At 43.7% G+C, this 25,621-nt stretch overlaps 1 protein-coding gene across 1 annotated transcript in view; it reads right to left on the reverse strand.

The window, feature by feature from the left end:
* TASOR2 (transcription activation suppressor family member 2) overlaps positions 1–25,621 on the reverse strand; it is a 79,463-nt gene that overhangs the window by 13,175 nt on the left and 40,667 nt on the right. The window contains exons 14-20 of the mRNA XM_034764112.1: positions 22,264–23,046; positions 20,539–20,775; positions 17,575–18,487; positions 14,681–15,224; positions 7,515–11,009; positions 4,594–4,719; positions 1,805–1,958 (exon numbers count right to left, since the gene is read on the reverse strand). Of these exons, the coding sequence (XP_034620003.1) occupies positions 1,805–1,958; positions 4,594–4,719; positions 7,515–11,009; positions 14,681–15,224; positions 17,575–18,487; positions 20,539–20,775; positions 22,264–23,046 (6,252 nt within the window). The remainder of the gene's footprint in view (positions 1–1,804; positions 1,959–4,593; positions 4,720–7,514; positions 11,010–14,680; positions 15,225–17,574; positions 18,488–20,538; positions 20,776–22,263; positions 23,047–25,621) is intronic.

Here is a 25,621-nt window from a genome sequence, read left to right on the forward strand (position 1 = left end):
AAGAGAAACTGCTGAGCTCCAGTTCATTTGCAAATTTGACACCATCAGATCAGGATTAAACAAAGACTTCAGGACCAGACTCCAAAGAGAAACTGCTGAGCTCCAGTTCATTTGCAAATTTGACACTGCTAGCAGAGCACCTCACCCTCCCTGATTGAACTAACCTCGTTATCTCCACACTGATATATACCTGCCTCTAGAGATTTCCATTGCTAGCAGAGCACCTCACCCTCCCTGATTGAACTAACCTCGTTATCTCCACACTGATATATACCTGCCTCTAGAGATTTCCATTACTTGCATCTGAAGAAGTGAGGTTCTTACCCACGAAAGCTTATGCTCCCAATACTTCTGTTAGTCTCAAAGGTGCCACAGGACCCTCTGTTGCTTTTTACATATAGAAGGCACATTATCGTGTTCTTAAAGAGCAAAAAGTCAAAAAGAGTTTTGTATTATTTTCAGTGAGAGTTCAAGGGGTTATTAGAACAGAGGCATCTTTCATCTCCTTCTCGCCAGTGGATCCAGAGAAGGTTGGTATCGGCCAAAAGACATAACCAACTAAACACTGTCCTTTGGCCTATGTAAAATCAATTAGTGGGAATCTCTGCCTAGTTTCTAGTGTACAGATGTTCACACCACAAAACACTCCCATTCTCATTGGAATGAACTGACATCACAGCTGTCATAAGAACAGCCATACTGGGTAAGACCAGAGGTCCATCTAGTCCAGTATCCTGTCTTCCGACAATGGCCAATGCCAGGTGCCCCAGAGGGAATGAACAGAACAGGTAATCTTCAAGTGATCCATCCCCTGTCGGCCATTCCCAGCTTCTGGTCAACAGAAGCTAGGGACATCATCCCTATCCATCCTGGCAAATAGCCATTGATGGACTTATCCTCCCTGAACTTATCTAGTTCTTTTTGAACCCTGTTATAATCTTGGCCTTCACAACAGCCTCTGGCAAAGAGTTCCACTGGTTGACAGTACATTGTGTGAAGAAATACTTCCTTTCGTTTGTTTTAAACCTGCTATCTATTAATTTCATTTGGTGACCCCTAGTTCTTGTGTTATGAGAAGGAGTAAATAACACTTTCTTATCTACTTTCTCCAAAGCAGTCGTGATTTTATAGACCTCTATCATATCTCCCCTTTATTGTCTCTTTTTCAAGCTGAAAAGTCCCCGTCTTATTAATCTCTCCTCATAGGGAAGCCGTTCCATACTCCTAATCATTTTTGTTGCCCTTTTCTGAACCTTTTCCAATTCCAATATATCTTTTTTGAGACGACCACATCTGTATGCAGTATTCAAGAGGTGGGCGTACCATGGATTTATATAGAGGCAATATGATATTTTCTGTCTTATTGTCTATCCCTTTCTTAATGCCCGTGACCGGCCACGGACACTGAACTACCCTCTCAGCCCTAGAGATGATCTCGCATTGTCATGGTTAAGAAAAACTGGTGATGGTGCCCATTTTGTGGACAGAGGGAAGCCAATCTGATGCCTTTCACAAGCATTAAATTCAATACCCAGAAAGAAAAAAGCCTCTGGCAAGTTCTCTTCTGGGCGAAAATGTTCCATCCTGACTGGCTTTGGGAATATTGGCATCTGCTACCGACCAACATCTCTCGACAGGCTCCTGACAATGCCAAAGCCTTTTAGAGCCACATGTTTCCCTAGATAGCCATCGTAAGCCTGTGCTCTATTTAAGTCACAGTTATTACAGTGCTGTAATCATCCTCTTGCAACAACTACCAACGATTTTCATGGGTATAAAGGGGGTGGGGGTAATTAAGACTCACCTAAAGTTACAGTTTCTAACACTTCATCATCAGACACCACAAACCCCCCCATGTGAAACAGTTCCTGATAAGTGTGATCAGTTACGTCCTCTGGGCTGTCCACTCCAACAAAGGTTACGTTTGGGCAGTGCTTTAATCTCAGCAAGGATGGGATCTGTTAAAGGCAAAAACATTCTTCATGTACAATATGTACCTTTTAACTGGTGAGACTTCACACCATGTAACCAGGGACTTCTCTCATTCTTTCTTTTTCCAGGAGACGGTGCCCCCCTGCTGGACCCTTGAGGATGTTGCCCATTTTCTCCTGTTTTATACACTTCATCCTCAAGTCTCCACAGCATAGCCCCTCCGGGCTGTGGATGACTCAATGGGACTCTGTAGGAGCCTTTTAGGCCTCTCTTTAATTTAATTAATGGAGATATCCTATCTCCTAGAACTGGAAGGGACCTTGAAAGGTCATTGAGTCCAGCCCCCTGCCTTCACTAGCAGGACCAAGTACTGATTTTGCCCTAGATCCTTAAGTGGCCCCCTCAAGGATTGAACTCACAACCCTTGGTTTAGCAGGCCAATGCTCAAACCACTGAGCTATCGCTCCCCCCGGGTACTTCTCTCTCACTCTGAGCCACAGGGCTGAACCCACCACACTGCTCCAGCGCACTGGCAGCAATTCAAGAACGACGAGTATGTCTACACTGCATGCGAAGCCCAGGCCCTGCCTCCTCCTGACCAGACACAAGACGCAAAGCAGCCGGACTCAGGTCAGCGAGCACTCAGAACCCGGGTCCAAAGAGGCTGCTAAGGGGATGTGTCAGAGCCCAAGTCCTGCCCCGACTCAGGTCCATGTTCTATCGGCTTGCAGAGCGGACGCAGCCCAAGCCGCAGATCTGAGTCACAAAGTCTGCGCAGTGCAGTATGAACGTTAGCGCGGCCATGAGACCCGGGTCCAGCAATTTGAAACCCAGGTTTACAATGCAGTGTGGAGGCGTAAGCATGGGCTTGAGAACCGTGAGTCCACAGACCTGGACTTAGTGTGCAGTATAGACATGAGACCGGGTCGAGTAATCAAAACTGGGTCACAGGGTACAGTGAACTCTAGTACGTCTTAAAACATGCAAGTTAAAAAAGACAGAGAAAAGCTGGAGCTGTGGACAGGAAGGGGGTACTTTGATAAATAGTCTCTGGTCACATCTTAGAATTAGCAACTACTGGGATAGGCTAACAGGTAACACTGAGGAAATGCAGGGTTTGCAATTACCACACAGGCCCCAGAGAAGTATTCTAAATGCCACTCTGCCCTAGTATAATGATAACATAATTTCAGAAAGTGGCAATTCCTCTGTCTATTCAGTGCAAAGTGACTTCAATGAAAGCCTCACCTGGGTCTTATACCTTGTGTACAGAACAGTAACTCCTCACTTAATGCTATAGTTATGTTCCTGAAAAATGCGACTTTAAGCGAAACGATGTTAAGCAAATCCAATTTCCCCATAAGAATTAATGTAAGGGGGGGGGTAAGGTTTCAAGGAAATTTGTTTTACCAGACAAAAGACTATATTATCTACACACACACACACACACACACACTCTCTCTCTTTAATACTGGTACACAGTGACGATGATTGTGAAGCTCGGTTGAGGTGGAGGAGTCAGAAGGTGGGATATTTCCCTTACTGCTAAATGATGAACTAGCAATTGGCTGAGCCCTCAAGGGTTAGCTCTCACATTCTACTGTACAAGGCAGCAGGAAAGGAGGGAGGGGAGACAGAGACACACCCTGTGTGTGTGAGAGAGAGATGTGCATTGCCCCTTTAAGTACGAAGAGGGGGGTCAGAAGTACACTGCCTTGTTAATTAGATCAGCAAGCTGAGGGCAGCTGCAGCTGCCTGGAAGCTCCCTCTGTGGTGTCCCCCCCCCCGCTCTATGGAAGATGGGGTAAGCGGGGTGCAGGAGCAGGGGGGAGGGGGACACACTGACATTAGCCCCCCCGCTTCCTCCCCCCGCACAGCAAGCAGGAGTCTCGGGGAGCAGCTCCAAGGCAGATGGGAGGAGCAGCACATGGCAGTGGGGGGAGGGACAACTGCAACTGCTAGCCTGCTGGGCAGCTGCTGCACAGGGAACTTAGGGGGGCTATCGGTCCACCCTGGTTCCAACTACCCACCAGCTAGCTCCACCGGGCTGCTCTTCCTGCAAGCAGTGGAAAAAGCAGGTGGCTGCCAAACGACGTTAGAAGGGAGCATTGCACAACTTTGAACAAGCATGTTCCCTAATTGATCAGCAACATTAACCGGGACAACTTTAAGTGAGGAGTTACTGTACTTAGACTCTGCAGTGATTGGTGCTCCTGGAATGCTGATGGGATCTTAACCGGGGCCTATGAGTCAGGAATTCCTGCATTCTAACCCTGGCTCAAACTAGTTTACTGTGCAGACTTGGAAAAGCTAAACTTGGTTAAACCAGACAACCCAGACTGGTGCCTTGCCTGGTTTGTACTGACTTCTGAGGTCGCTAGCTATTTTGTGATCTAAAGTGGAGCAATGGCAGTGAAAGAAATGGGCCCTCTGTTCTTTTTTTTTTTTTTTTTACAACTCCATAGCCATGTACCTTGCATAAGTATTAGGTTAGCTTTACACTGCAACATCTTTAGGACATCACCAATAGGTATGCAGACACGAACAATTAAAAATAAAACTCTGGATAGGTGCACAATTAGAAACCTGTTTAAAAATGGACTGTCGTATTTAGAAAGGGCGTTTCCAGTTTTGGCACAAGAAAGATACTTCTGAACCTACTTTATGAATATGCAAAGATATGTCCTCATTTCTAATAATGACCATCAGTCCGTTTGTCTCCAGGTGTTGTGTTTTACAGAAATTCAAAGGTTCAATTTCAGTGTGGCCACTTTTCTTCAATAAGCTCTGAAACACAAATAAATCATTGCAATAAAGTAAGAATGTTTGTATGGCCAACATATTTTACACCTTACCAAAAATAGGCCATTTAAAATGATTTCCAGTTGTGTATGAAAGAGATGATTTATCTGCAAATAACCTGGATATTCAGACCCTGGATATGCTAAAGCCCAGCATGAAAAATAAATCTTGTTTTGTTTAGTTACTATTAGATGGGTTTTCTCCCCAGTTCTGCAAGCAAATTTATATGAAGTTTGAATTTATATAATCCAGGCTTGTTTGATGAAAGTACCAGTCAGGACTGGAAAGAGTAAGCTATTTTATCAACATGCCTAAGGCAGGGGTTTTCAAACTAGGGGTCAGGACCCCTCAGGGGGTCACAAGGTTATTAGATGGGGTGTCGCGAGCTGTCTGCCTCCACCCCAAACCCCACTTTGCATCCGGCATTTATAAGGGTGTTTGTTAAATATATAAAAAAGTGTTTTTAATTTATAAGGGGGGGTCACACTCAGAGGCTTGCAATGGGAAATGGGTCACCAGTACAAAAGTTTGAGAACCACTGGCCTAAGGTGTATTTCTGTTATTGATGATTTTGTTTCTAAAATAATCTAATTATCTGAACATTCAACTTACTGTAAATATCAACAAAAAACTTTAAAAATAAATTGATCACTTACTCAAACACCACACAGGCAAAGAAAGAATAAGAAAAAACAGCAAGCGTTTTGCAGTGGACTCTCCCTGTGCCAACCAGTCTGCAGTGAAGAGAGATTCAGAACGGCCAGCACCTATATCATCTCAACTCATCAGCACAGCAAAATCTATTTTCGTACGCTAATATACTCTTGGTTAGATAAACATCTCCATCTGTATATTACATGGGCTCTCGGGGAAGTACGCTGCAGCCTCAATGCAGAGAGTAGATGACCCAGTATTGAGACAGCATACTAGCTGATTTAATTTTACATTTTTTAAAGTTCGCTTTATAGACAAACCCCACTGCAGAATTAAGTTGCTGAGGTAAAAAAAAAAAAATGCACCCAGTCAATCACCTACATAGAAAAGCATGAGTAAGCAGATGGGCTTTCCACCACATCCTGGAAGTCAGGCTATGGTTCTGTGGCTGTCTACGAGAGTCGGCCGGAAAACAGATCTACCTTCCTGCGTAAAATGTTGCATGTTTGAAATTTTTCTTTTGTCCCTCTCTGGGACAAAAGGCCAAAAATGCAAAATTTTTCAGGGGAAGGGTGTTCAGGAAATATTCTCTTTCGGGAGCACTGAAACAGAATCTTTTGGCTTCCTGGCTGTCCACTTGTAAGACACTTGTCAACGAAATTCGCAAGAGCCTTCCAGCCTGCCTGCCGGAGAGGGAGAGAGTCTCCAAGTGACACAGTCTGGCAGCCCTCCAGGAAACCTTTTGTCACGGGTAGAAAGGGCACTTGACCAAGGCCTTGCTGTCAGGCAGCTGGGAGCCCTTATTTTGATTTTCCCAATGGAAAAAAAGTCTCTTTTTTCCCCCCTGCAAAACTGACATTTTCTTGTGGAAAATTTTGTTTTTGTGAAAAAGCCCTTTTTTGGGGTCAGAAAAGGCACAACTGGGAGCACAGAGAAGGCCCTGGCACACACCATTGTTTTTACCACCTGTTTTCTAGACCAGTTCAGAGCTGGTATAGATAACAACCGTGGTAAAGATGCCAGTGACTGTCTACACTAGCTCTGCAACGTTGCCACTTCCAATGCAGCTGAAACGGAGAGATTTCCCCGCCAAAACTCTAGAATAGATAGAGTCTAATTGGGGAAACAAATTCTAGTGTCAAAGATCCCCCACTGAAAACCACCTTACGGTAGCACACAGATGTTCAAAACACTCAGACTCTCGGTTAAACTTGGCTGTCACAATCAGGTGCAGTGAGATAGGCCGGTTTCTCAGGTTAAAAAGGAATCAAACCATGTACTGTAAGGTTTTTTTTTTAAAAGCACCATCATAAATGTCTTGAACTGTGATCAAAAGCAATCAGAAGACGCCAGTGCAGTTTATGGACCACTGGTGCAATGTGCTCTCTATGGAAAGAATTGGCCACCACGTCACCGGAGCAAGTAAGCAAAACCTAAATCAGAAACAGTCATAGTTGTGCCAAATGCAAACAAAAAAAGGTATTTCAAGCCAGAGAAGCCACCTGAGACTCCGGGACAATCAAGGAGCCAGGATTATTCCTAAACTGTGCAAAACCATGACGAAGGCGGAGCAAAGGTTGCCTCACATTCTTCCCAGTATAAACATTTAAAAAAAAAATGATGAAGCATACACAAACGACTGCCACGGTACAGCCTGGCAAACTCAAACCGTACTCATCTGGCACATGGTTTTGTGTGGTTTGCCAATTCTTTACTATTATGAACAGAAAACATGTGAGGAGCTGGATTAGCCTTTAATGCCTGAAGTCCACCTCTTTTCTTTGATCACAAGTGAAAATGAATCAGTGATCGCTGATCCTAGTTCCCTCTGTGTATGCATCACTAAACTACCACACACTTTGGCATAATTTGGTTTGAATTACAGCTCCAGAGAGCCAAGATGAAGTAGCAGAAGGTGTTACTGATCAGGACTGAAATCCTCTAGGACTGACACAGCAGGAAGATACTGCAGGTCAGCATTAAGAAGCATTGGCCAAATTGTATGAGGAAGCTTGCATAGAGACTGCCTGTGTCATAGCCACTGGTACCAGTTCAACATTACAAGAAGCACTAAGGTCACTCACAATTTTAAACGAACTAGGAAGATTTAGAAATTGCCACATTACCTTCATTCTCACAAAGAAAGGATCATCTTCTGTTTCAACCAGGTAGAACATACAAGCATTTTTGCAAGCCTCTTTAACAACACTTTTCAGTCTGTAGTGTAGAGTGTTGCATAAGTCACTAATCATGTTCTCATAGGAGGCTGTTCTTTTGGGGAAATTTGTGCATTTTTTCCTTTTGCCTGCAGTCTCTTCTGAGGTAGTGCTCTGACCTCTTCCTTTGTTACCCACATGTACATTGTTCAACATCACCCTGTTGAACTCAGCATATTCATTTAAAATGACCGAAATATCCCCCCGGGATTCTTTTAGTTTATCATCATATTTTAACTTGCTGAGATGTAAAGGAATACCATAGTCACGGCCCTGGCTTTTGACTTTTGCAGCATTTCTTTCGTTGCTAAATTTATCCTGCCATGGCACAAAGAGAGGTGGTGCGGCAAAATCTGTGTATATATCGTTTCTCAGGTGCCAACTTGAACTACGCTGCCTTGTATCTGAACGCACAACAGTTACCAGAAGGGGACTCCTACTCCTGGGTGGTGCATTTAGACTAGGGGCTTCAGGAGCCTCTCTCAGGGGCAAAGTCTCAGGCATTACCTGGGCAGAAAACTCTTTTGGAAACATACTGTTGGAGGTAGAAAGTTGTGATTTCTGGCTCTTTATGACTTGTTTTAGCTTATAACTGAAACGCAGACATTCCATATCTAAAGTGTTCTGGGTAAGATCATCAATAACCTTCCAGGTCCTAATCAATGAGCTTATTAAGTCCGATCGTTCCACAGAATGGTCATGTCTCTTTGAAGACTGTAAAGGTCTAGTTTTGTCTTTGTGTTTTTTGGTAACAATAAAGTTGGTATAATCCCTCAGGGTGCCCTGATCATCTTTAATATTGACAAACGGGGGCACATACCTATCGTCTTCCCTAAACCCAATGGGCCAGCCTGACTCCACAACTGAAAATCTTTTGTCTGCTTCCAAGGAGTCCCAGCCATCCCTCTTCCAGTTTTCATTCTCTGAGCTTATACGTGAATAATTGTAATTAGTCCTTGTAACTGCTGTTGCACGGATCGCACCAATGGCTCTTGTACCACAAGAGCCCCTACATTTAGCTGTGGGATGGACCGTACCTCCAAAGTATTCCTGGTCAGAGTCTCCAGAAAAAGATTCATATGATAAACTTTCAAAAGTCAAATGCACACCTCTCTCTCTGTTAGGGAATTCTGTACCTTGGTGGGCCAGATGTTCCTCCAAAATATCCTCAGGATCACTAAGCTCTAGAGTCTCTCTAGAGTCTGGGTGTGCACATAATGTTGTAGGCATTTGAACAGAGGAACCAGGGATTTCTTCCCTAGTGACATCGGAATCGGTCTGATGTAAATCAGCAAACAGATTAGATTCTTCTATCGTACAATCACTCTGCTGTTCTGTTATTTCACAAACAGAACTCTGGTCACAGGCTTCTGCGAACTGTTCCTCCTCCTCTTCTAAGATAGATGCAGGGCTCGCTGCAGGACTAGTGCTTCCTAGATCAAATTCCTCACATGATGTGGGTTCTTCTTTGTTATCATTCTCTACTAAGTCTGCTACTTTGCCGATAGGGATTTCATGTTCTAAAAACATGTCTTTCTTTGCCTGTTCTGTGTAACAGGAACCTGAGAAGTCTTCCACAGCAGAAGAAGCTATCTCCATCACAGCTATTTTATCAGTGTGGTCAGAATTCATACTTTTGGAAAATACTGGATTCTTCTCACTTTGCTTTAATAAACTAGCGTGCACATCTGTCTCTCTGCTGATGGGGATACTATGTGGCTGAAAAGCAACAGCAGTTAACAATTTTGGGTTAGTACAAGTGGGCTCGTCAGTTGGAGACATCTCTTCCTTACTCCCCAGTAAGTCTGCTCTTTTAACTACAGAGGTTTCGTGTTCTAGAAATGTGTCTTTCTTTGGTCGTTCGGCGTAACAAGAACTTGAGGAGTCATCCCCAGCAGACAAGGGTGTTTGACTCTCAGAGATGGAGCACATTTCCGTCGCATCTCTTTGATCAGTGTGGTCAGAATTCATATTTTTGCAGAGCACTGGATCATGGTCACTTGGCTCTAATATACTTTTGTGCAGTTCAGTCTCTCTGCTAATAGGACTGCTGTGCTGCTGGAAAGGAGAGCCAGTCATCCATTCTGGGTCAGTACGAGTGGGCTTGTCAGTTGGACTTGTCTCTTCCTCACTCAAAATAAGACTGTGCGTATGCTGATGATTTGCCAAATGAATGTGTTTCAAGTCCAAATGTTCTTTAGCAAAAGATTTTTCATTATCCGCTGATATGATACAAGCTGATTCTACCAATTTGCAAAGAGAGGCCTCATGTTCTCCATGTGTAATAAGCATAGTTATCTGGTTTAATTCATCATTACATGGTGACTTTTTCGTCACAGAACAGACTCCAGTATTCTTAAATTTGTCACAGCTTTTCTCAGCTTCAGAGTCAGCTTCCAAATGTGTATTTTCAAAGACTAGGCATGAGCTTTCACTTGCTCCTGAAGATTTGTTCGGCAGCTCTGTTGTGTCAGTAGAAGGGCTCTTTTGCTCTCCTTGAGTTGCTGTATTGCTTTGTACTTGATTTGATTCTTTAATACTCAGAGAAGTGCAATCGGCAGAATCAGTTCCTCTGTCTTCCTGAGAAATGCAGCTGTCCTCTACTGAATCACTCTGCACTGATGACTTAATTTCTTCAGCTGGTTGGACAGTGACTTCATGGTTCTCTGGAAGTGCATCTGCAGATTGTGTTATTTCATCAGAAGGTACGTCCTGGACAGGACTTGCACCAGGTGATAATGTCAGAGTTAATACACTATCAAAGGGTTCTTCCAAGTCAACTGGACTTTTCACTTTGCTCTCGTCAGGTATGCAAATTTCCTTAGGAAGTACTAAATTGATTGGATCCTGGTCCATATCTTCATGTTCCAGATCTGCATCATTACTTTCAGAAAGTGCTAAATCAATTGGTTCTACATTTATACTTTCATAGTCAAAATCTTCCTCCTCCTCCTCCTCTCCCGGGTTTTCTAATGGATCATACGTTTCTGTCCCTTTTCCACATGGGCTATCATGTTCTGTGCTCTTCATAGTCCCTTCTAATTGAATTGCTTCACAGAGACGTTGTGATTCATCACCACCACTCTGGCAATGGTCTTTATCCTCTGCAGAGAGAGTGATGTTGTCCAGTGTCTTTCTTTCCTCGGAAATGACAGTATCATCACTAATAATCGCTGGCTGTTCATCTCCCTGCTTCTCTGGAAATTCAGTCTGTGAAAACGCAGAGTCACTCTGGGAAACTTTACTTAAATCAAGGGCTTGGTGTGCTTCATCGGGGTCATCAGTGGAAAATTCTTCAGGTCTTATCCTTGTATCACTGGGTTTACCAGAAGGGCTGCAGGTAGAGCTACTGACGGAAATTACAGGGTCCAGCAATTCCTCTCTTTTGCTCTTCTCTTCATCAACCTGAAATTACAAAGTTCAAAATTCAACTACTGAGAAAGACAAATGTAGGAAGAGAAACATTCTCTAGTTGCAGAGATCTATCTTTTTAAAGCCTCAAACTTTCATAAGCCAATCTTGTTTAAAAACCCTAGAGAAATGATTTTAAATTCACATCCCAAACATTTTACTGCCAAACTCTGTCTTCAAAATAGACAAATGAGCCCATTCATGTCCCCTATCCTTCCAATTCCCCCTCAACATCTGCTTCTTCTGTCATACTTATAGGATGTTGGCAGCTAACAACAGCTAGGGAGATGGCAAGTAGGAATTCCTGATTTTTTGTTTTGTTTATTTGTATTTTAATATTTATTTTATAAAAAACTGCCTTGAAACCATCTCATGGGGCACATAGAGATAAAAGTGTGAGGTTAGATTAGCTATCACCTTCATCCTCTCTTTCCAACTTTACTCTCCCTTATTGCGTCTTGTCTGGAATTAGATGCAAGTTCTTTGGAGCCTGGAACTGCCTCTTACATTTGTACAACACCGAGCATAATAGGTTCCTGATCCCAATTATGGCCTCTGGGTGCTATTGCAGTACAAGAAATAGTGAAATCAACAGACACTGTTTACATTAATCTGAGAGCTGAATTTGGCTGTAAAAGCTCTGATTTTTGTCCACATGGGGCTTGATTACCTGGTGGGGTAATGGGCTCTCCAGGGGAGTGATTTCTAAAGCACACGAATGTGTTGTACATTAATTGGTCTGTGTAGAGCCTGCTGGTGTGCTTTAATGTAGTACTGTTTCAAACAGCACTATGTTAAAGCACACCAGCAGGGTCTACATGGACCAGTTAGTGTGCAACATGTTAGCGTGCTTTAGCAATCACCCCCCTGGAAAGCCTATTACCCTACCATGTAAACAAGCGCCGGTGGATAAAAGTAGTATGATGTAGACCCAGCAGGGTCTACACATTGTATGGACCAATTACTGTGCAAGACATTCGTGAGCTGTAGAAATCGCACCCCCATAGAACACATTATCCCACCATGTAGACAAGCCCTTGGGTTCCTCCCAAAGTACTTCTAAATTTATAGTACAATTCTAAACGTGTATTAAAAACCTTTGGTACGTCCTTTAAAATGCAAAAGGGGACCCCATTCTATAGTTTCGCAATTTGTTCAAGATGCTCCAGGAGACCCAGTCTAGGGGCTGGGTACTCTATCCCAAAGCCGAAAAGACTATCAAAAGGTAGCCCAGAAACAGGTTGGGAACAGGGCCCACAGGGTGGGCTGAAGAGACGCCCTGAAGGGCAGAAGAGCCCTTTGGTTTGTTTGGATCTTTGTAGTTTGGACTTTTGCTACCATGGAACAGGTTATATTTATTAGTGACTTGCCCAGGGGGCTTCGCCACATCTCCAGCACAGACTGGTGTCTGGAAGGCTGAGGATACCAACCCTGGGGAAAGAACCTGACGCAGGGAGTGCCATGCTCGGCCAGTAGGGGGCATTACAGGGCAGCCATACTCCATGACACACACCCTAGAGAGACCCCCCCCACCCCAAACATAACATGCTATCCCAACCTCAACAGTTAAACCACCGTCCCCGTCCCCACCCCTACCCCCCAGCCCAAAACACCCCTGCAAACAGACAGCCTTTGCAAGGGGACAACAAAGTCCAGCTGTATTGGACTGAGGGTGAGTGAATTCCAAACACAAAGGGCCTTCATGAATGGAGAATGTCTGGGCAGAGTACTTATAAACAGATGGGGACTCCATTGGCCGAGCACAACGTGGACGTATCCTATGGGGAGACAGGGTGCCTCTCAAGTAAGCAAATCTCAAGCCACTTGCAGTTTTGTCTCAGCAGTGAATGAACGAATGACTGAAACGCCGGTCAGCTTAAAGAGGCCCTGTAAAGCTTTTTATTTTTTTTTTAAAGGATGGTTTATGATCCTGAAATCAGCATCTATAGACTTAAAAAGGAACAAAACCATCACCCACCCGCCTTCTGCCAATCCGTCCTCATTTGTCAGCCAGGTCATGAGTTCATCAGGGTCCACAGTGCTTCATGTGCAACAGCGAACAGCTTAATTAGGGTCTAAGCAATGAAAATCGGGGCGAACATGCTCCCAGCCTCTGCCTAGGTGTCTGTGATCCAGGGCCGGCTTTAGACCAATTCCCCCGAATCGGGCCCCGCGCCCAGTGGCAGGGCCACCAGGGGGTTCGGGGGGAAGAAGTGGCCGAGAATCCCTTCCCTGGCTAGAGGCTCCTTTTTAATTTTTACTCACCCGGAGGCGCTCCGGGTCTTTGGCGGCACTTCGGTGGCAGATCCGTCAGGCGCCAAAGACCCGGAGCGAGTGAAGGACCCACCGCTGAAGACTAGGAGCGCCGCCCAGTGGGTACAAGCCCCACGTGTTTTTTTACGTGGTGTTTTTTTTTTTTTTTTTAAAGTCATCCCTGCCGGGGCCCCGTCAAAACTATTCAAATCGGGCCCCGCACGTCCTAAAGCCGGCCCTGGTGATGTCAGGAGAGGCTCTAGGAGAAACTGACGCCTGAACGGGGGACTTGACTGCCTGTCAGGAGTGCTCTAAGTCCAGTGGATTCCTCTTAATAGAATCCTGGTATTAGCAACGTCTGCTTCACGGCAACATATTGCTGGGAACTACGCCCAGGACCCCAGCCCATGAACATCAATGGTAATGGAGTTCAGATGTTGGCACCGGCAGGCCGCTTACGAGCAACATTTTTTTTTCACTTTAAGAATGGCCGCACTGCAGGCAGGCTTGTGCAGCTGCAGACAGGGAAGGAAGTGCTGGGTGCCTGCTCTGGTTGCCCCCCCAACCCCGCCCCCGCAAACCTGCCTGCAGCTGGTGCTCAGCCTGTCACAGCACTTCCTTGTGGACTGCAACCTGGCAAACCTGCTGGCACGCAGGGACCACGCCGGAGGAAAGGGGCTGTGGGCAGGGCTGCAGGCTGGGAGGGGAGGCAGTGGGCAGGGCAGGGCGGAGGGTGCAGCCTGGATACCAGAGTACCTCTCCTTGCACTCTCCAGGCTGCACCCTGCTGGGGGGACTGCATGAAGCGCTGGGATGGTGGAGAATGCAGGGAGAGGTAGGATGCAGGCCCCCTGCTCCCCGTAGAAAGCCCCAGCATCTGGCCTGCAGCTCCCCTCCCCGCTGCTGCCCTGTCTGTAGGCAGGTTTGCAGGGCTACAGTCAGGGAACGCTCATCCCTGTGTTTCCTTCCCTGACTGCTGCTGTACAAACCTACCTGCCACTTATTAGCAATTGCTGGATTATGACAACTTTTTGCTGGCAACAGAAGGGTTGCTAATCAGTGGAATCTACCATATGATTAGCTCCCACCTGCAGGGCATGCTCAGAGCCTTCAGGACTCCTCACATTCCTCCGCACTCTGTTACCTTCCTCTCCATCAACAGATTCACTGTTGTGACAACATTCCCCTCACAGGGATGGATACAGCTACTTCCAGCTCCCACGCACACTGGTGGTCTATGAACCCAGCAGAAGGAGCAAGGGTCACTAGTGTGGGAAACAAGGCCCTCTTGTGCCCCCTTTTTACATTACTTAGTATGGGCCTTAGAGGCAGGTGTTTGTTACAAAAACTCCCTATGTCTTTCTTGTGTTGTATTTCTTACATTACGGTACCAACTGAAATCCATCATCTTACCTTACTGAACGCCTGGACAAGATCTACGCATCCATCGATAATCACCTCTTGTGGCCCATCCTTCAAAGGCGGGCTGCTCGGATCACGGCAGTCGTTGTTTGAAAAGCTCTTGATGCAACTCGTGGATGACGGTTCGTCACAAGAAAGCAGTTGCTCAGAGGAATACGATACTGTGCTGGGGATACTGCTGGAAACCTGATTGACCTCAGACTGAGAATCTGCAGGACATGTTTCCAAGCCGAAAGCTCCTTCACAGTCATCGCTTAATTCAAAAGGATGCAGAGTAGTGCTGGAAGTCTGATTGGCCTCAGACTGAGAGTCTGCAGGGCACTTTTCTAGATCAAAAGCTCCTTCACAGTCATCACTTAATTCAAAAGCATCCAGGCTACTGTTTATTGATACATATTTTTCAGGGTTACTGTGTTCTACCACCTTTCTCGTACTGCTTAGGAATTTGTTTGGTTTGCTATAAAACAGAGCCACCCACATGTGAAGTATAAGCTTCATTTCTTCCACATCATCGGGTATATCAGGGTCCCAAGGCCTGGAGGGGAAAACAAATAAACGTAATTTCTCTAGCTGGTTGTGCAAAATTCATTCACATCAGCTCAATGGATTCAGAAGTCTCAAATGCAGGGAGTTCTTAGCAGAGGTCTAAATTATAAATTAGGTGGTTGTTTGTTTTTGTTTTTCCTTGTCTGGAAAAGGGTGGAATTTGTAGCCATAAATCAGTGGCTATAGTTTCGGATTTTCAATTCATTGGCTGTGGACACCAGCCGGGAGGAATTTGACCAGAGTCTGGTCGGCTGCCGTGCTCCCTGTGGGAGCCTGGGTAGCAGCCTGGCTTGGAGCTGAGACCTCCCCCGGGGGAGCTGGTATTCTTGTCAATTTCAAAGCCCCAGGAGAGCCATGAAATGTACAAGCTAGCCAGCAGCCATTGTAAGGAACGCAATGTCTACACAGTCACTGCCTCACCCTAACTACACCGACACAAGCCCTACGCCTCTCGTAGAGGTGGAGTTATTATTAGGGCTGTCAAGCGATTAAAAAAAATAATTGTGATTAATCGCACTGTTGAAGAACAATAGAATACCATTTATTTAAATATTTTGGACGTTTTCTATATTTTCAAATATATTGATTTCCATTATAACGCAGAATATAAAATGTACAGTGCTCACTTTATATTTATTTTTATTACAAATATTTGTGCTGTAAAAAACAAAAGAAATAGTATTTTTCAATTCACCTCATACAAGTACTGTAGTGCAATCTCTTTATCATGAAAGTTGAACTTCCAAATGTAGAATTATGTAAAAAAAAAAACCTGCATTCAAAAATAAAACAATGTAAAACTTTAGCGCCTACAAGTCCACTCAGTCCTACTTCTTATTCAGCCAATCGCTCAGACAAACAAGTTTGTTTACATTTGCAGGAGATAATGCTGCCCGCTTTTTGTTTACAATGTCACCTGTAAGTGAGAACAGGAGTTCGCATGGCACTGATGTAGCCGGCATTGCAAGTTATTTACATGCCAGATGCACTAAAGATTCATATGTCCCCTCATCTTCAACCACCTTTCCAGGGGACATGTGTTCATGCTGACGACAGGTTCTGCTCAATAACAATCCAAAGCAGAGCAGACCGATGCATGTTCACTTTCATAATCTGAGTCAGACGCCACCAGCAGAAGGTTGATTTTCTCTTTTGATGCTTCGGGTTCTGTAGTTTCCGTATCGGAATGTTGCTCTTTTAAGACTTCTGAAAGCATGCTCCACACCTCGTCCCTCTCAGATTTTGGACGGTACTTCAGATTCTTAAACCTTGGGTTGAGTGCTGTAGCTCTCTTTAGAAATCTCACATTGGTACCTTCTTGCATTTTGTGAAATCTGCAGCGAAAGTGTTCTTAAAATGAACAACATGTGCTTGGTCATCATCCGAGACTGAAATACATGGCAGAAAGTGGGTAAAACAGAGCAGGAGACACAGTATTCTCCCCCAAGGAGTACTGTTAAAATTTAATTAAACACTTTTTTTTTGTAACGAGTGTCATCAGCATGGAAGCATGTCCCCTGGAATGGTGGCCAAAGCATGAAGGGGCATACGAATGTTTAGCATATCTAGCACCTAAATACCTTGCAATGGCAGCTACAAAAGTGCCATGCGAATACCTGTTCTCACTTTCAGGTAACATTGTAAATAAGAAGCAGGCAGCATTATATCCCGTAAATGTAAACAAACTTGTTTGTCTTAGCAATTGGCTGAACAAGAAGTAGGACTGAGTGGACTTGTAGGCTCTAAAGTTTTACATTGTTTTGTTTTTGAGTGCAGTTATGTAGCAAAAAAAAATCTACATTTGTAAGTTGCACTTTCACGATAAAGAGATTGCATTATGGTACGTGTATGAGGTGAATTGAAAAATACTATTTCTTTTGTTTATCATTTTTACAGTGCAAATATTTGTAATAAAAATAACAATATAAAGTGAGCACTGTACACTTCGTATTCTGTGTTCTAATTTAAATCAATATATTTGAAAATGTAGAAAAACATCCAAAAATAGGTAATACATTTCAATTGGTATTCTATTATTTAACAGTGCGATTAAAACTGCGATTAATTTTTTAAATCGCGATTCATTTTTTTGAGTTAATCACGTGAGTTAACGGCGATTAATTGACTTCCCTAGTTATTATGTTGGTGTAGTAGGGCCCTTACATTGTCAGGAGCAAGGCTGTAGCGTAGATACCGACATAGTTAGGTCAACATAAGCTGCCTTTTGTCAACCTACCTCTGTAGTGTAGAGCAGGCCAAAGAAACCTCTTTTCAACAGTGCTCCAGAAGTACTGTAGAGAAGTTAGGGCAAGAAATTTACCCACCACTGAGCCACTTACCCATGCAGAGCACGAATTACAGTTTTCTCTAAAGAATTGTTGGTGTATTTGCTATCTAAATTGAAGAGGTAGTCAGCTTCCCATTGACATGTCACCGTAACAGCTCCATCACAGCTCTTCACTGTGTGAGACTTGGAGAAGTCTTCCTTCAACCTGGAAGAAAGGACACCTCTTCTGCGTTTTACTACCAAGTCGTCAAATGGCTTCTGCGTATGAGTATTGTTCTGCTGATGCCGGAAAGGCAGAACTTTCCCAACTAGAGGACCCGAGTTAGCACTTTTAGCTCCATTTCTGAAGGCAGCAGGACCCTGCGCTCCTTTTGGGAGGGTGTGTTTTTTAGAATGTTCTGACGTCTGTGAGGCGTAAGAGTGCTCAGAGACAATAGAAGAATGCTTGTTCACATCTAAAGTATCTAGCACCTCCTTGGAAAGCAACGGCCGGGCTTTTGCAGAGTTAGGGCTTGTGCCGTTCTTCTTGCTGGAAATTACAGGGCTTTTCTCTCTTGGGATAGCAGCTGAGTCTTTTCTTAAATCAGATTTTGCAGGAGAAGGAAGTTTCTGATTCTCTGTTTTGCTAGAAGAGGATCCTCCCTTTAGATGTTTATCCACCCTGTGGTATTCATGATCTGAAGCAATTCGCGAAGGCTTCCTTTTCCGAAGAGAGCGTCGCTCTTTTGACAGGTCAGAAGGAGAGGCAACTCTACTCTCTTTATGATCAAGTGGAGGAATGCAAGAGCTCAGAGCTAGATCAGCCAACAAATTCAACCCATGTGATTCACAGTTACTTCCTTTCAGAGTCAGGTTGACATCTTGAGCAGAAACACTTTGTGTGTAAGTCTCATTTGCACCACTGACTGTCCCTTGACTTTCTGATGGAATTTCATTTGATGACAGTGACAAAGTCTCTTTCCTTACTGCATAAGAAAAATAAAATCAGATAATATATACTGAACCACAGATTTCTATCATGAGAAATACTTAAAGTAGAGTTCTGCTCTTAAAAGTGACTGTCCAAAATGGCATCATGGGATTTATTACTTCTCAATTATTTCCACATCAAATATACCCCGTTTGCAAGTAAAAAGATATTTATTGAATGGCAAGTTTTCAAATTTAAAATAAAGTTCAAGAAATACAAAAGTTAATTTTGCTATTATTCTTGTTACAGTAGCATTGTAGGATTGGGGCTCTGTTGTGCAAGGAGCTGTACATACAGAGAGAGGCTGTGAGTTTACAATGTAACAGAACCTTAACTTGAGCACATGCACATACCGTATACACCTCTACCCCGATATAACGCAACCCGATAGAACACGAATTCGGATATAACGCGGTAAAGCAGTGCTCCGGGGGGGCGGGGCTGCGCACTCCGGAGGATCAAAGCAAGTTCGATATAACGCGGTTTCACCTATAACGTGGTAAGATTTTTTGGCTCCCGAGGACAGTGTTATATTGAGGTTAGGGGTGTATATTCAAGTATACATTTAAACAATCCAGCCAGTAAGGAAAAATACTACATATATAGAATGTAACGGCTCTGTGAACCTTACTTTTACACTTCCTCTCTTTTTTCATTTTAATTTGCAATTTTCATGTTGCATTAACAGTGGTTTGCTTTTAATTCTCCACATAGTTTGTAAAGTCTTTAAAAAGAGGAAACAAACCCCATTGATGCATGCTTCCAAGTAGTGCATAATCAGTTCTTCCAAGTGCATAATAGATACATGCATCTCAAAGACAGCATTTTATACAGACCCAGGCACAATTAGGGTGCCCTCTGGAAGTCAGCCAGTGACACAAAACTCCTGAGCGTCAGGAATATTTATTTATTTATTTTCCCAATGTTTAAAATGCACCCACCACCACGTCTCTGGGCGTGTGCATAGAAAAACAATACAAAAATTATATAACATTACATAAAGTAGACGCATAATAAAAAACAGTACAAAAAATATCCCTTCCCATCCTTCATGCAAAGCCATGGAAAGATAAGCTCTGTATAGTGTCCTGGGGGCCTAAGCGCTGGCTCTGTAGCAAGGCATTTAAGTTGTGTTTCTTCTTTCTAAACATTTTCCCCTTTTTTTGGCACACGCTGGGACTCTGCTGCCAGCTTCTTTCCCTAAAATATTACATACCTACGTATTGTGTAACCGAACCAAGACAACAGGATGTCCCCTCTGAGGACATAAACAAGACACTGGAGAGGCTCGGGGCTCAGCCTTGAGATGCCACCTCATCTCCGCCACAGCCAGTCCACAGGCGGGAGAAGAATGCTAATCTAACAAACGCTGAATGAAGTATATTGCTTACAGCACAGACAGCACGGCTTATTTTTTATGGTCTGGAGTAAAAGAATAACGATTCATAATTTGAGTCCAGGGAATGAGATTACTCTCCAAAACCTCCTCTCCACTTGGCAAAGGGGCCAGAGAGAAAGCAAGACTGGAGACAGAGAGATCCAGAGAAGGATGTTGTAAAACATGCTGAGTTTAAAAAATGTAAGGGCTTTCCCGTTCCATCATTTATTTTGGCACTTTAATACTAGTTTTCAGTTGTAGACAGAGAGTCTTTGCAAGCCAACATTTGCACATGCTGTATCAACAGGCTTTCCACGCTGCTTTTTAAACTCTCTCTAGTTTATTCTTTTGGGTTGTGGCAATTTCACTATTTTGAAAAGCACTGGATGGATTTTGTAATAAGCTAAAAATCTGGTCAGGTGCCAAATATAAATTGGGCTTATAAAACACATTACACAATTTGTCTTAAAGCAGTTTAAAAGCATGAACGATTCTGAGATGTGAAAAGGGCAGTTTGAATGATCAGAGAACTGCACATTTTCCAAGCTTACTATCTGAGTGATTATGAAGTGTCTCAAAGAGGCCGGAACTATTTACAAATCAAATCAGATATTCATGATAGCCCTAATATTTTAGACGAAAAGTTACACAAAGAACAACATTCTTACCAGGTTCCAATTGCTTTATGGCTTTAGGCTTACAGCTCCCTCTAGGTACGGTTTTTATTGTCTTACTTTTTGGTTGCTTTGCGACTTTCTCAGAAGTCTGAACATTTTTTTCATCTGGTTGCTTCGGTTTCCTTGGTTTCTTGGTATCCAAACTAATATCTTCAGGCGAAGACGTTCCTTTAGTTATAGGCTCAGATTGTGTTCTGTGTACAAATTCTGCAGATAGTACCTCAGCACCTTGGATAAAGAAAGGTCTTTTTAAAGGGGGTTAGTTAAAAACATTTTTTTTTAAAAGAAACACTAGTTTCAATAGTAAAAGATACTGCTGACAAGTAAGCACTGGTGACGACACACTCCTGATGACAATTGGTTTAAAATATTTGATTATATAAAGAGGAGTACAGTATATGATTGAAAGTAACCAGCAAATGCTTATTAAAATTTAAGCTTCAATTCACAATCTTATTAGTGCACTATTTCTCAACACTTTCACTGTCCAACAATCAACACTTGATCAGGTCCCGTATGATAAGTTACTGTACTCCTCCAGCTTGGCACACCTAGATGTACCTGTTTAGCATCCCAACTGGCTTCTGAGCACTTGTCTCTTATTGCTCAGAACTGTTGCCAGGAGCAGAGGCTTTTGGGTAACTGCCAAATGGAAGGCAGCGCCGTGCAGGAAGGAGTTTGGCATGTCAGATGAACAGGTGCAGCCAGGGCCGGCTCCAGGCACCAGCTTAACAAGCAGGTGCTTGGGGCGGCCGAGGGAGAGGGGTGGCACCTGCGGCAATTCGGGGGCGGCAGGTCCCTCACTCCCTCTAGGAGCGAAGGACTTGCCGCTGAACTGCCGCCGCCGATCGTGGTTTTTTTTTTTGCTTGGGGCGGCAGAAATGCTGGAGCCGGCCCTGGGTGCAGCCATACTCTTTGGGTACGTCTATACTTACCTCCGGGTCCGGCGGTAAGCAATCGATCTTCTGGGATCGATTTATCGCGTCTTGTCTAGACGCGATAAATCGATCCCGGAAGTGCTCGCCGTCGACGCCGGTACTCCTGCTCCGCGAGAGGAGTATGCGGAGTTGACGGGGGAGCCTGCCTGCCGCGTCTGGACCAGCGGTAAGTTTGAACTAAGATACTTCGACTTCAGCTACGTTGTTCACGTAGCTGAAGTTGCGTATCTTAGTTCAAAGTGGGGGGTTAGTGTGGACCAGCCCATTGTTTCCAATCCACATGGGGGAGAAACCATTGTAGACTGCACAAATTCAGCCCAACCCGAACTAAAGACCAGCTCCAGGTGTTGCAGCTACTGATACAAACAACACTTGTAAAACGTCTGGAACGACTGTTGTGTGTGGACATGTATGACAATGGCTTTGTATGCCCAAGGTGTTTTGGCTGCAAGTTTATCACCATGTGTTTTCACCTAGTGTCATCAGGGTCATAGTGAGAATGAGAGTCCCCTGTAAGGAAGCCAGAAGGAAAACCACGAAAGGAAGTTTTTCAATCAACTAGCAACAAGTGATGACTCAGCAACTGATCTACCTGCTTGAGATATTGAAACCTGTTTATTATTATTGTTAACATTCTCACCCAAGGCAGGAATCGAGTGTTGTTCCTTAAGTATATCGCACACAAACAAGGTAAGACAATTGTGATAGAGTTTTAAACTTCAGACATGGATTATATATGATAGGTTTTTTTGAGCTAGTTGGTTTATATGGTGCTTACCTCTTTTCCTTTTATGTGGAAACTGCAAATTTGCTAATTTAAGTGTGGGTTCATTAGAATTTGTTGTGAGTCCTTGTTTTTTGGGGAAAGGAAAAGAAACATTCATCTTTTTCTTTTTGGTCCCTTTTCTGTTGCTGTCCACCACAGAAAGAATTTTCAAAGGGGCCCATTTCTTCTTTGTGCTAGTCACAATGGCTCTGCTGGATTTCCTCTTATTCTGCTGCATCTTCAGATTACCTGCTGGGTTTATTTCTATCTTGGTATCTTCCTGGAACTGGTTCAATTCTGGAGTATTCTTAGGTTTTTCAGTTTCAACTCTTATCTCTGCTGCTATGTCAGGAAGCACCGAGTCCGGTGGCAAAACGAAAGAAAAGTCAGCCTCACAGGTTCTGTCAGAAATGCCGCACAGGGACTGAGGCTTGCCCGCCAAACAGTCTAAGGCCACGGACATTTCCAAAGAATAGCTGCTGGGGTCAGAAATGTAAGACTGCAGTTGGGAAAATGACTGTTTTTGGCATTTTTCAGAAGGAGAAACACTTTCAGACTTATTTGGATCACAAGAAAGGGGCAAATTGTCATTTTTGCCAGAAGCTGCAAGTGAATTTTTATCGAGTTTTGCAAATTTCTGGAAGTACCGCTTAACCAAAATGCTGGAATGGATTCCCGCCTCAGGTGGACATGTTGTAGCTTCCTGTATGGCATAGCGAAGGCCAGGCAAAATAGAGGTTACTTTTAAAGAGATCTCGCTCAGTTCGTTTTCACAGTTCAATTCTTGATTTTTTACTGTAAAGAAAAAAAAGTACTTCAATAATATAACAATATAATCACGCAGACACACAAACGTATCAATGCTAAAGTAACGTTAAAGGTCTGAAAAACACACAAAAAGTTATCCCCAAAACATTCTCCTCACTTTGATGGATGCTTTTAACTCCTGCTAAAGGTAAGGAGAGTTCCACGTGGATAACAAACATAGACTAGACCCCTCAGAGTCAAAAAAGAAATTCTAAGCTAATACTCTTTCATTAGCTTGCCCCGTTGTGCAAGTTATTCCAGAGGCTTTAGAGAAAAGAGTGTAACATTACATATCGTACACAGATCAGATTCAGTTATCTGAATGTTTCCAAGGAAATCTGAAATGTTGGGATAAACAGAGGTGTGAATAAATGAATTTCTGGTTCCAGACCAATTTAAAATTTGAGATATCTGAAAATTCAGTTAACGGGGGTTGGCTGTGTTGTTTATCTCCCTGTTTAGATGCTGCCTTCAAGAGTATTTGCATCTTTATTATGCAGACCACTGGAGAAAGTAATTGGCTTAGAAACTACAGTTCTATTAAACAAAAGACATATCGCATGTTGTGCAGAATAGGGAAAAGAGGGTATAAACAGGACGTGCTATAGTAATACAAATAAATAATAATAACGCCAGAATGCTACTCTCAGCTGGACACACTGGGTGAAATCCTGGCCCCATTAAAGACAATGGGAGTTTTACCATTGACTTCAATGGGGCCAGAATTTTACCACCCATTGTCTTCAACGTTAGGGAAACAGATGTCTTGCTGAAGGTACGGATCTCCATTTGTTAAGTGTCCCTGCTGTTCGAGGGAATTAATTTGAGCATAGAGTCAGATGTTTTTCAACCACACCCTTTCCATGAATAACTAATGTCAGACATGGCTGGCCGGGTTTTTCCAGATGCACAGTTTGTGCAAACTGCTTCATCATTTAGCCTGCTGCAATCTCACAACTGCAACACAAGCCCTTGTAAGCACACGTCTTGATTGACATCTGTCACTCTTAGCAAGGCTCCCAGCAGTGCCGCTCTGCTGCCTGTTGCTTGTTCAAGAATGCAGTAGCACAGTTGCTCGCTGGGTTGAGCGATCCCAATCGTGTTACACTTACCCTACATTCTTCACATTGGGTGGGCTTCAGAGCCCACGCTCCAACTTGAGCCGAAACTTCAAAGCGCTCTTTACTCAGCTATTTTTAGAGATTAGCACCAGCCCTGCAAGCCCAAGTCTGTTGACCAGGGATGGGAGGCTTGCCGCCAAATGCGGTGTAGACAAACCCTCAGGTAAGCTCACAATAGGCACTGCTAATTTTCAAAGCCTTTAACCCTCAGATCTTCAAGGGCATAAGAATGGCCGTACTGCGTCAGACCAAAGGTCCATCTAACCCAGTATCCTGTCTTCTGCCAGTGGCCAATGCCAGGTGCCCCAGAGGGAGTGAACAGAACAGGGGATCAAGTGATCTATCCCCTGTTGCCCATTCCCAGCTTCTGGCAAACAGAGGCTAGGGACACCATCCCTGCCCATCCTGGCTAATAGCCATTGATGGACCTGTCCTCCATGAACTTATCTAGTTCTTTTTTTAACCCTGTTGTAGTCTTGGCCTTCATAACATCCTCTGGCAAAGAATTCCACAGGTTGACTGTGCCTTGTGTGAAGAAATACATCCTTCTGTTTGTTTTAAACCTGCTGCCTATTAATTTCATTGGGTGACTCCTAGTTCTTGTGTTATGAGAAGGAGTAAATAACACTTTCTTATTTACTTTCTCCACACCAGTCATGATTTTATAGACCTCAATCATATCCCCCCGCTTAGTCATCTCTTTTCCAAGCTGAAAAGTCCCAGTCTTATTAATCTCTCCTCATATGGAAACCATTCCATACCCCTAAATCATTTTTGTTGCCCTTCTCTGCACCTTTTCCAATTCCAATATATCTTTTTTGAGAAGGAGCGATCACCTCTGCAAGCAGTATTCAAGATGCGGGCATATCACGGGTTTATATTGAGGCAATATGATATTTTCTGTCTTATTATCTACCCCTTTCTTAATGATTCCCAATATTCTGTTCGCTGTTTTAACAGCCGCTGTACATGGAGTGGATGTTTTCAGAGAACTACCCAAGATCTCTTTCTTGAGTGGTAATAACCAATTTATCCCCCATCATTGTATGTGTATAGTTGGCATGACTATTAATTCTTAGAATTCTAAAGTGAGAAACAGCAACTGAGTAAATTCAGTGCCCACCTCTCTCCTCCTCTCCCTTTGCCCTTCCTGCTTTTCCCCTTTTCCATCTTGCTATCTTTATAGTCTCACAAAACCCCAGTACAGAGCCAACCAAAAGGCACTCCACTCTTCCCCTTAGAGCTAGGAGAGAGTTTATAACAACATTATTTTTAACACTGGGAAGGAGAAAGTCCAGTTCTGGCAGGAAAGCAAGATTTGAACTGGGTTAACACAGGTCTACAACAGCTCATTCAGATAAGCTGAAATTAAACAGCAACCTAAAAAGGAGCCCTGTTGAAACCAACAACTGGAAGCTACTAAATGTTAAAATCCTACAGTG

The sequence above is a fragment of the Trachemys scripta genome, chromosome 1 (genome assembly GCF_013100865.1).
Source record: "Trachemys scripta elegans isolate TJP31775 chromosome 1, CAS_Tse_1.0, whole genome shotgun sequence".
Classification (NCBI taxonomy): Eukaryota; Metazoa; Chordata; order Testudines; family Emydidae; genus Trachemys; species Trachemys scripta.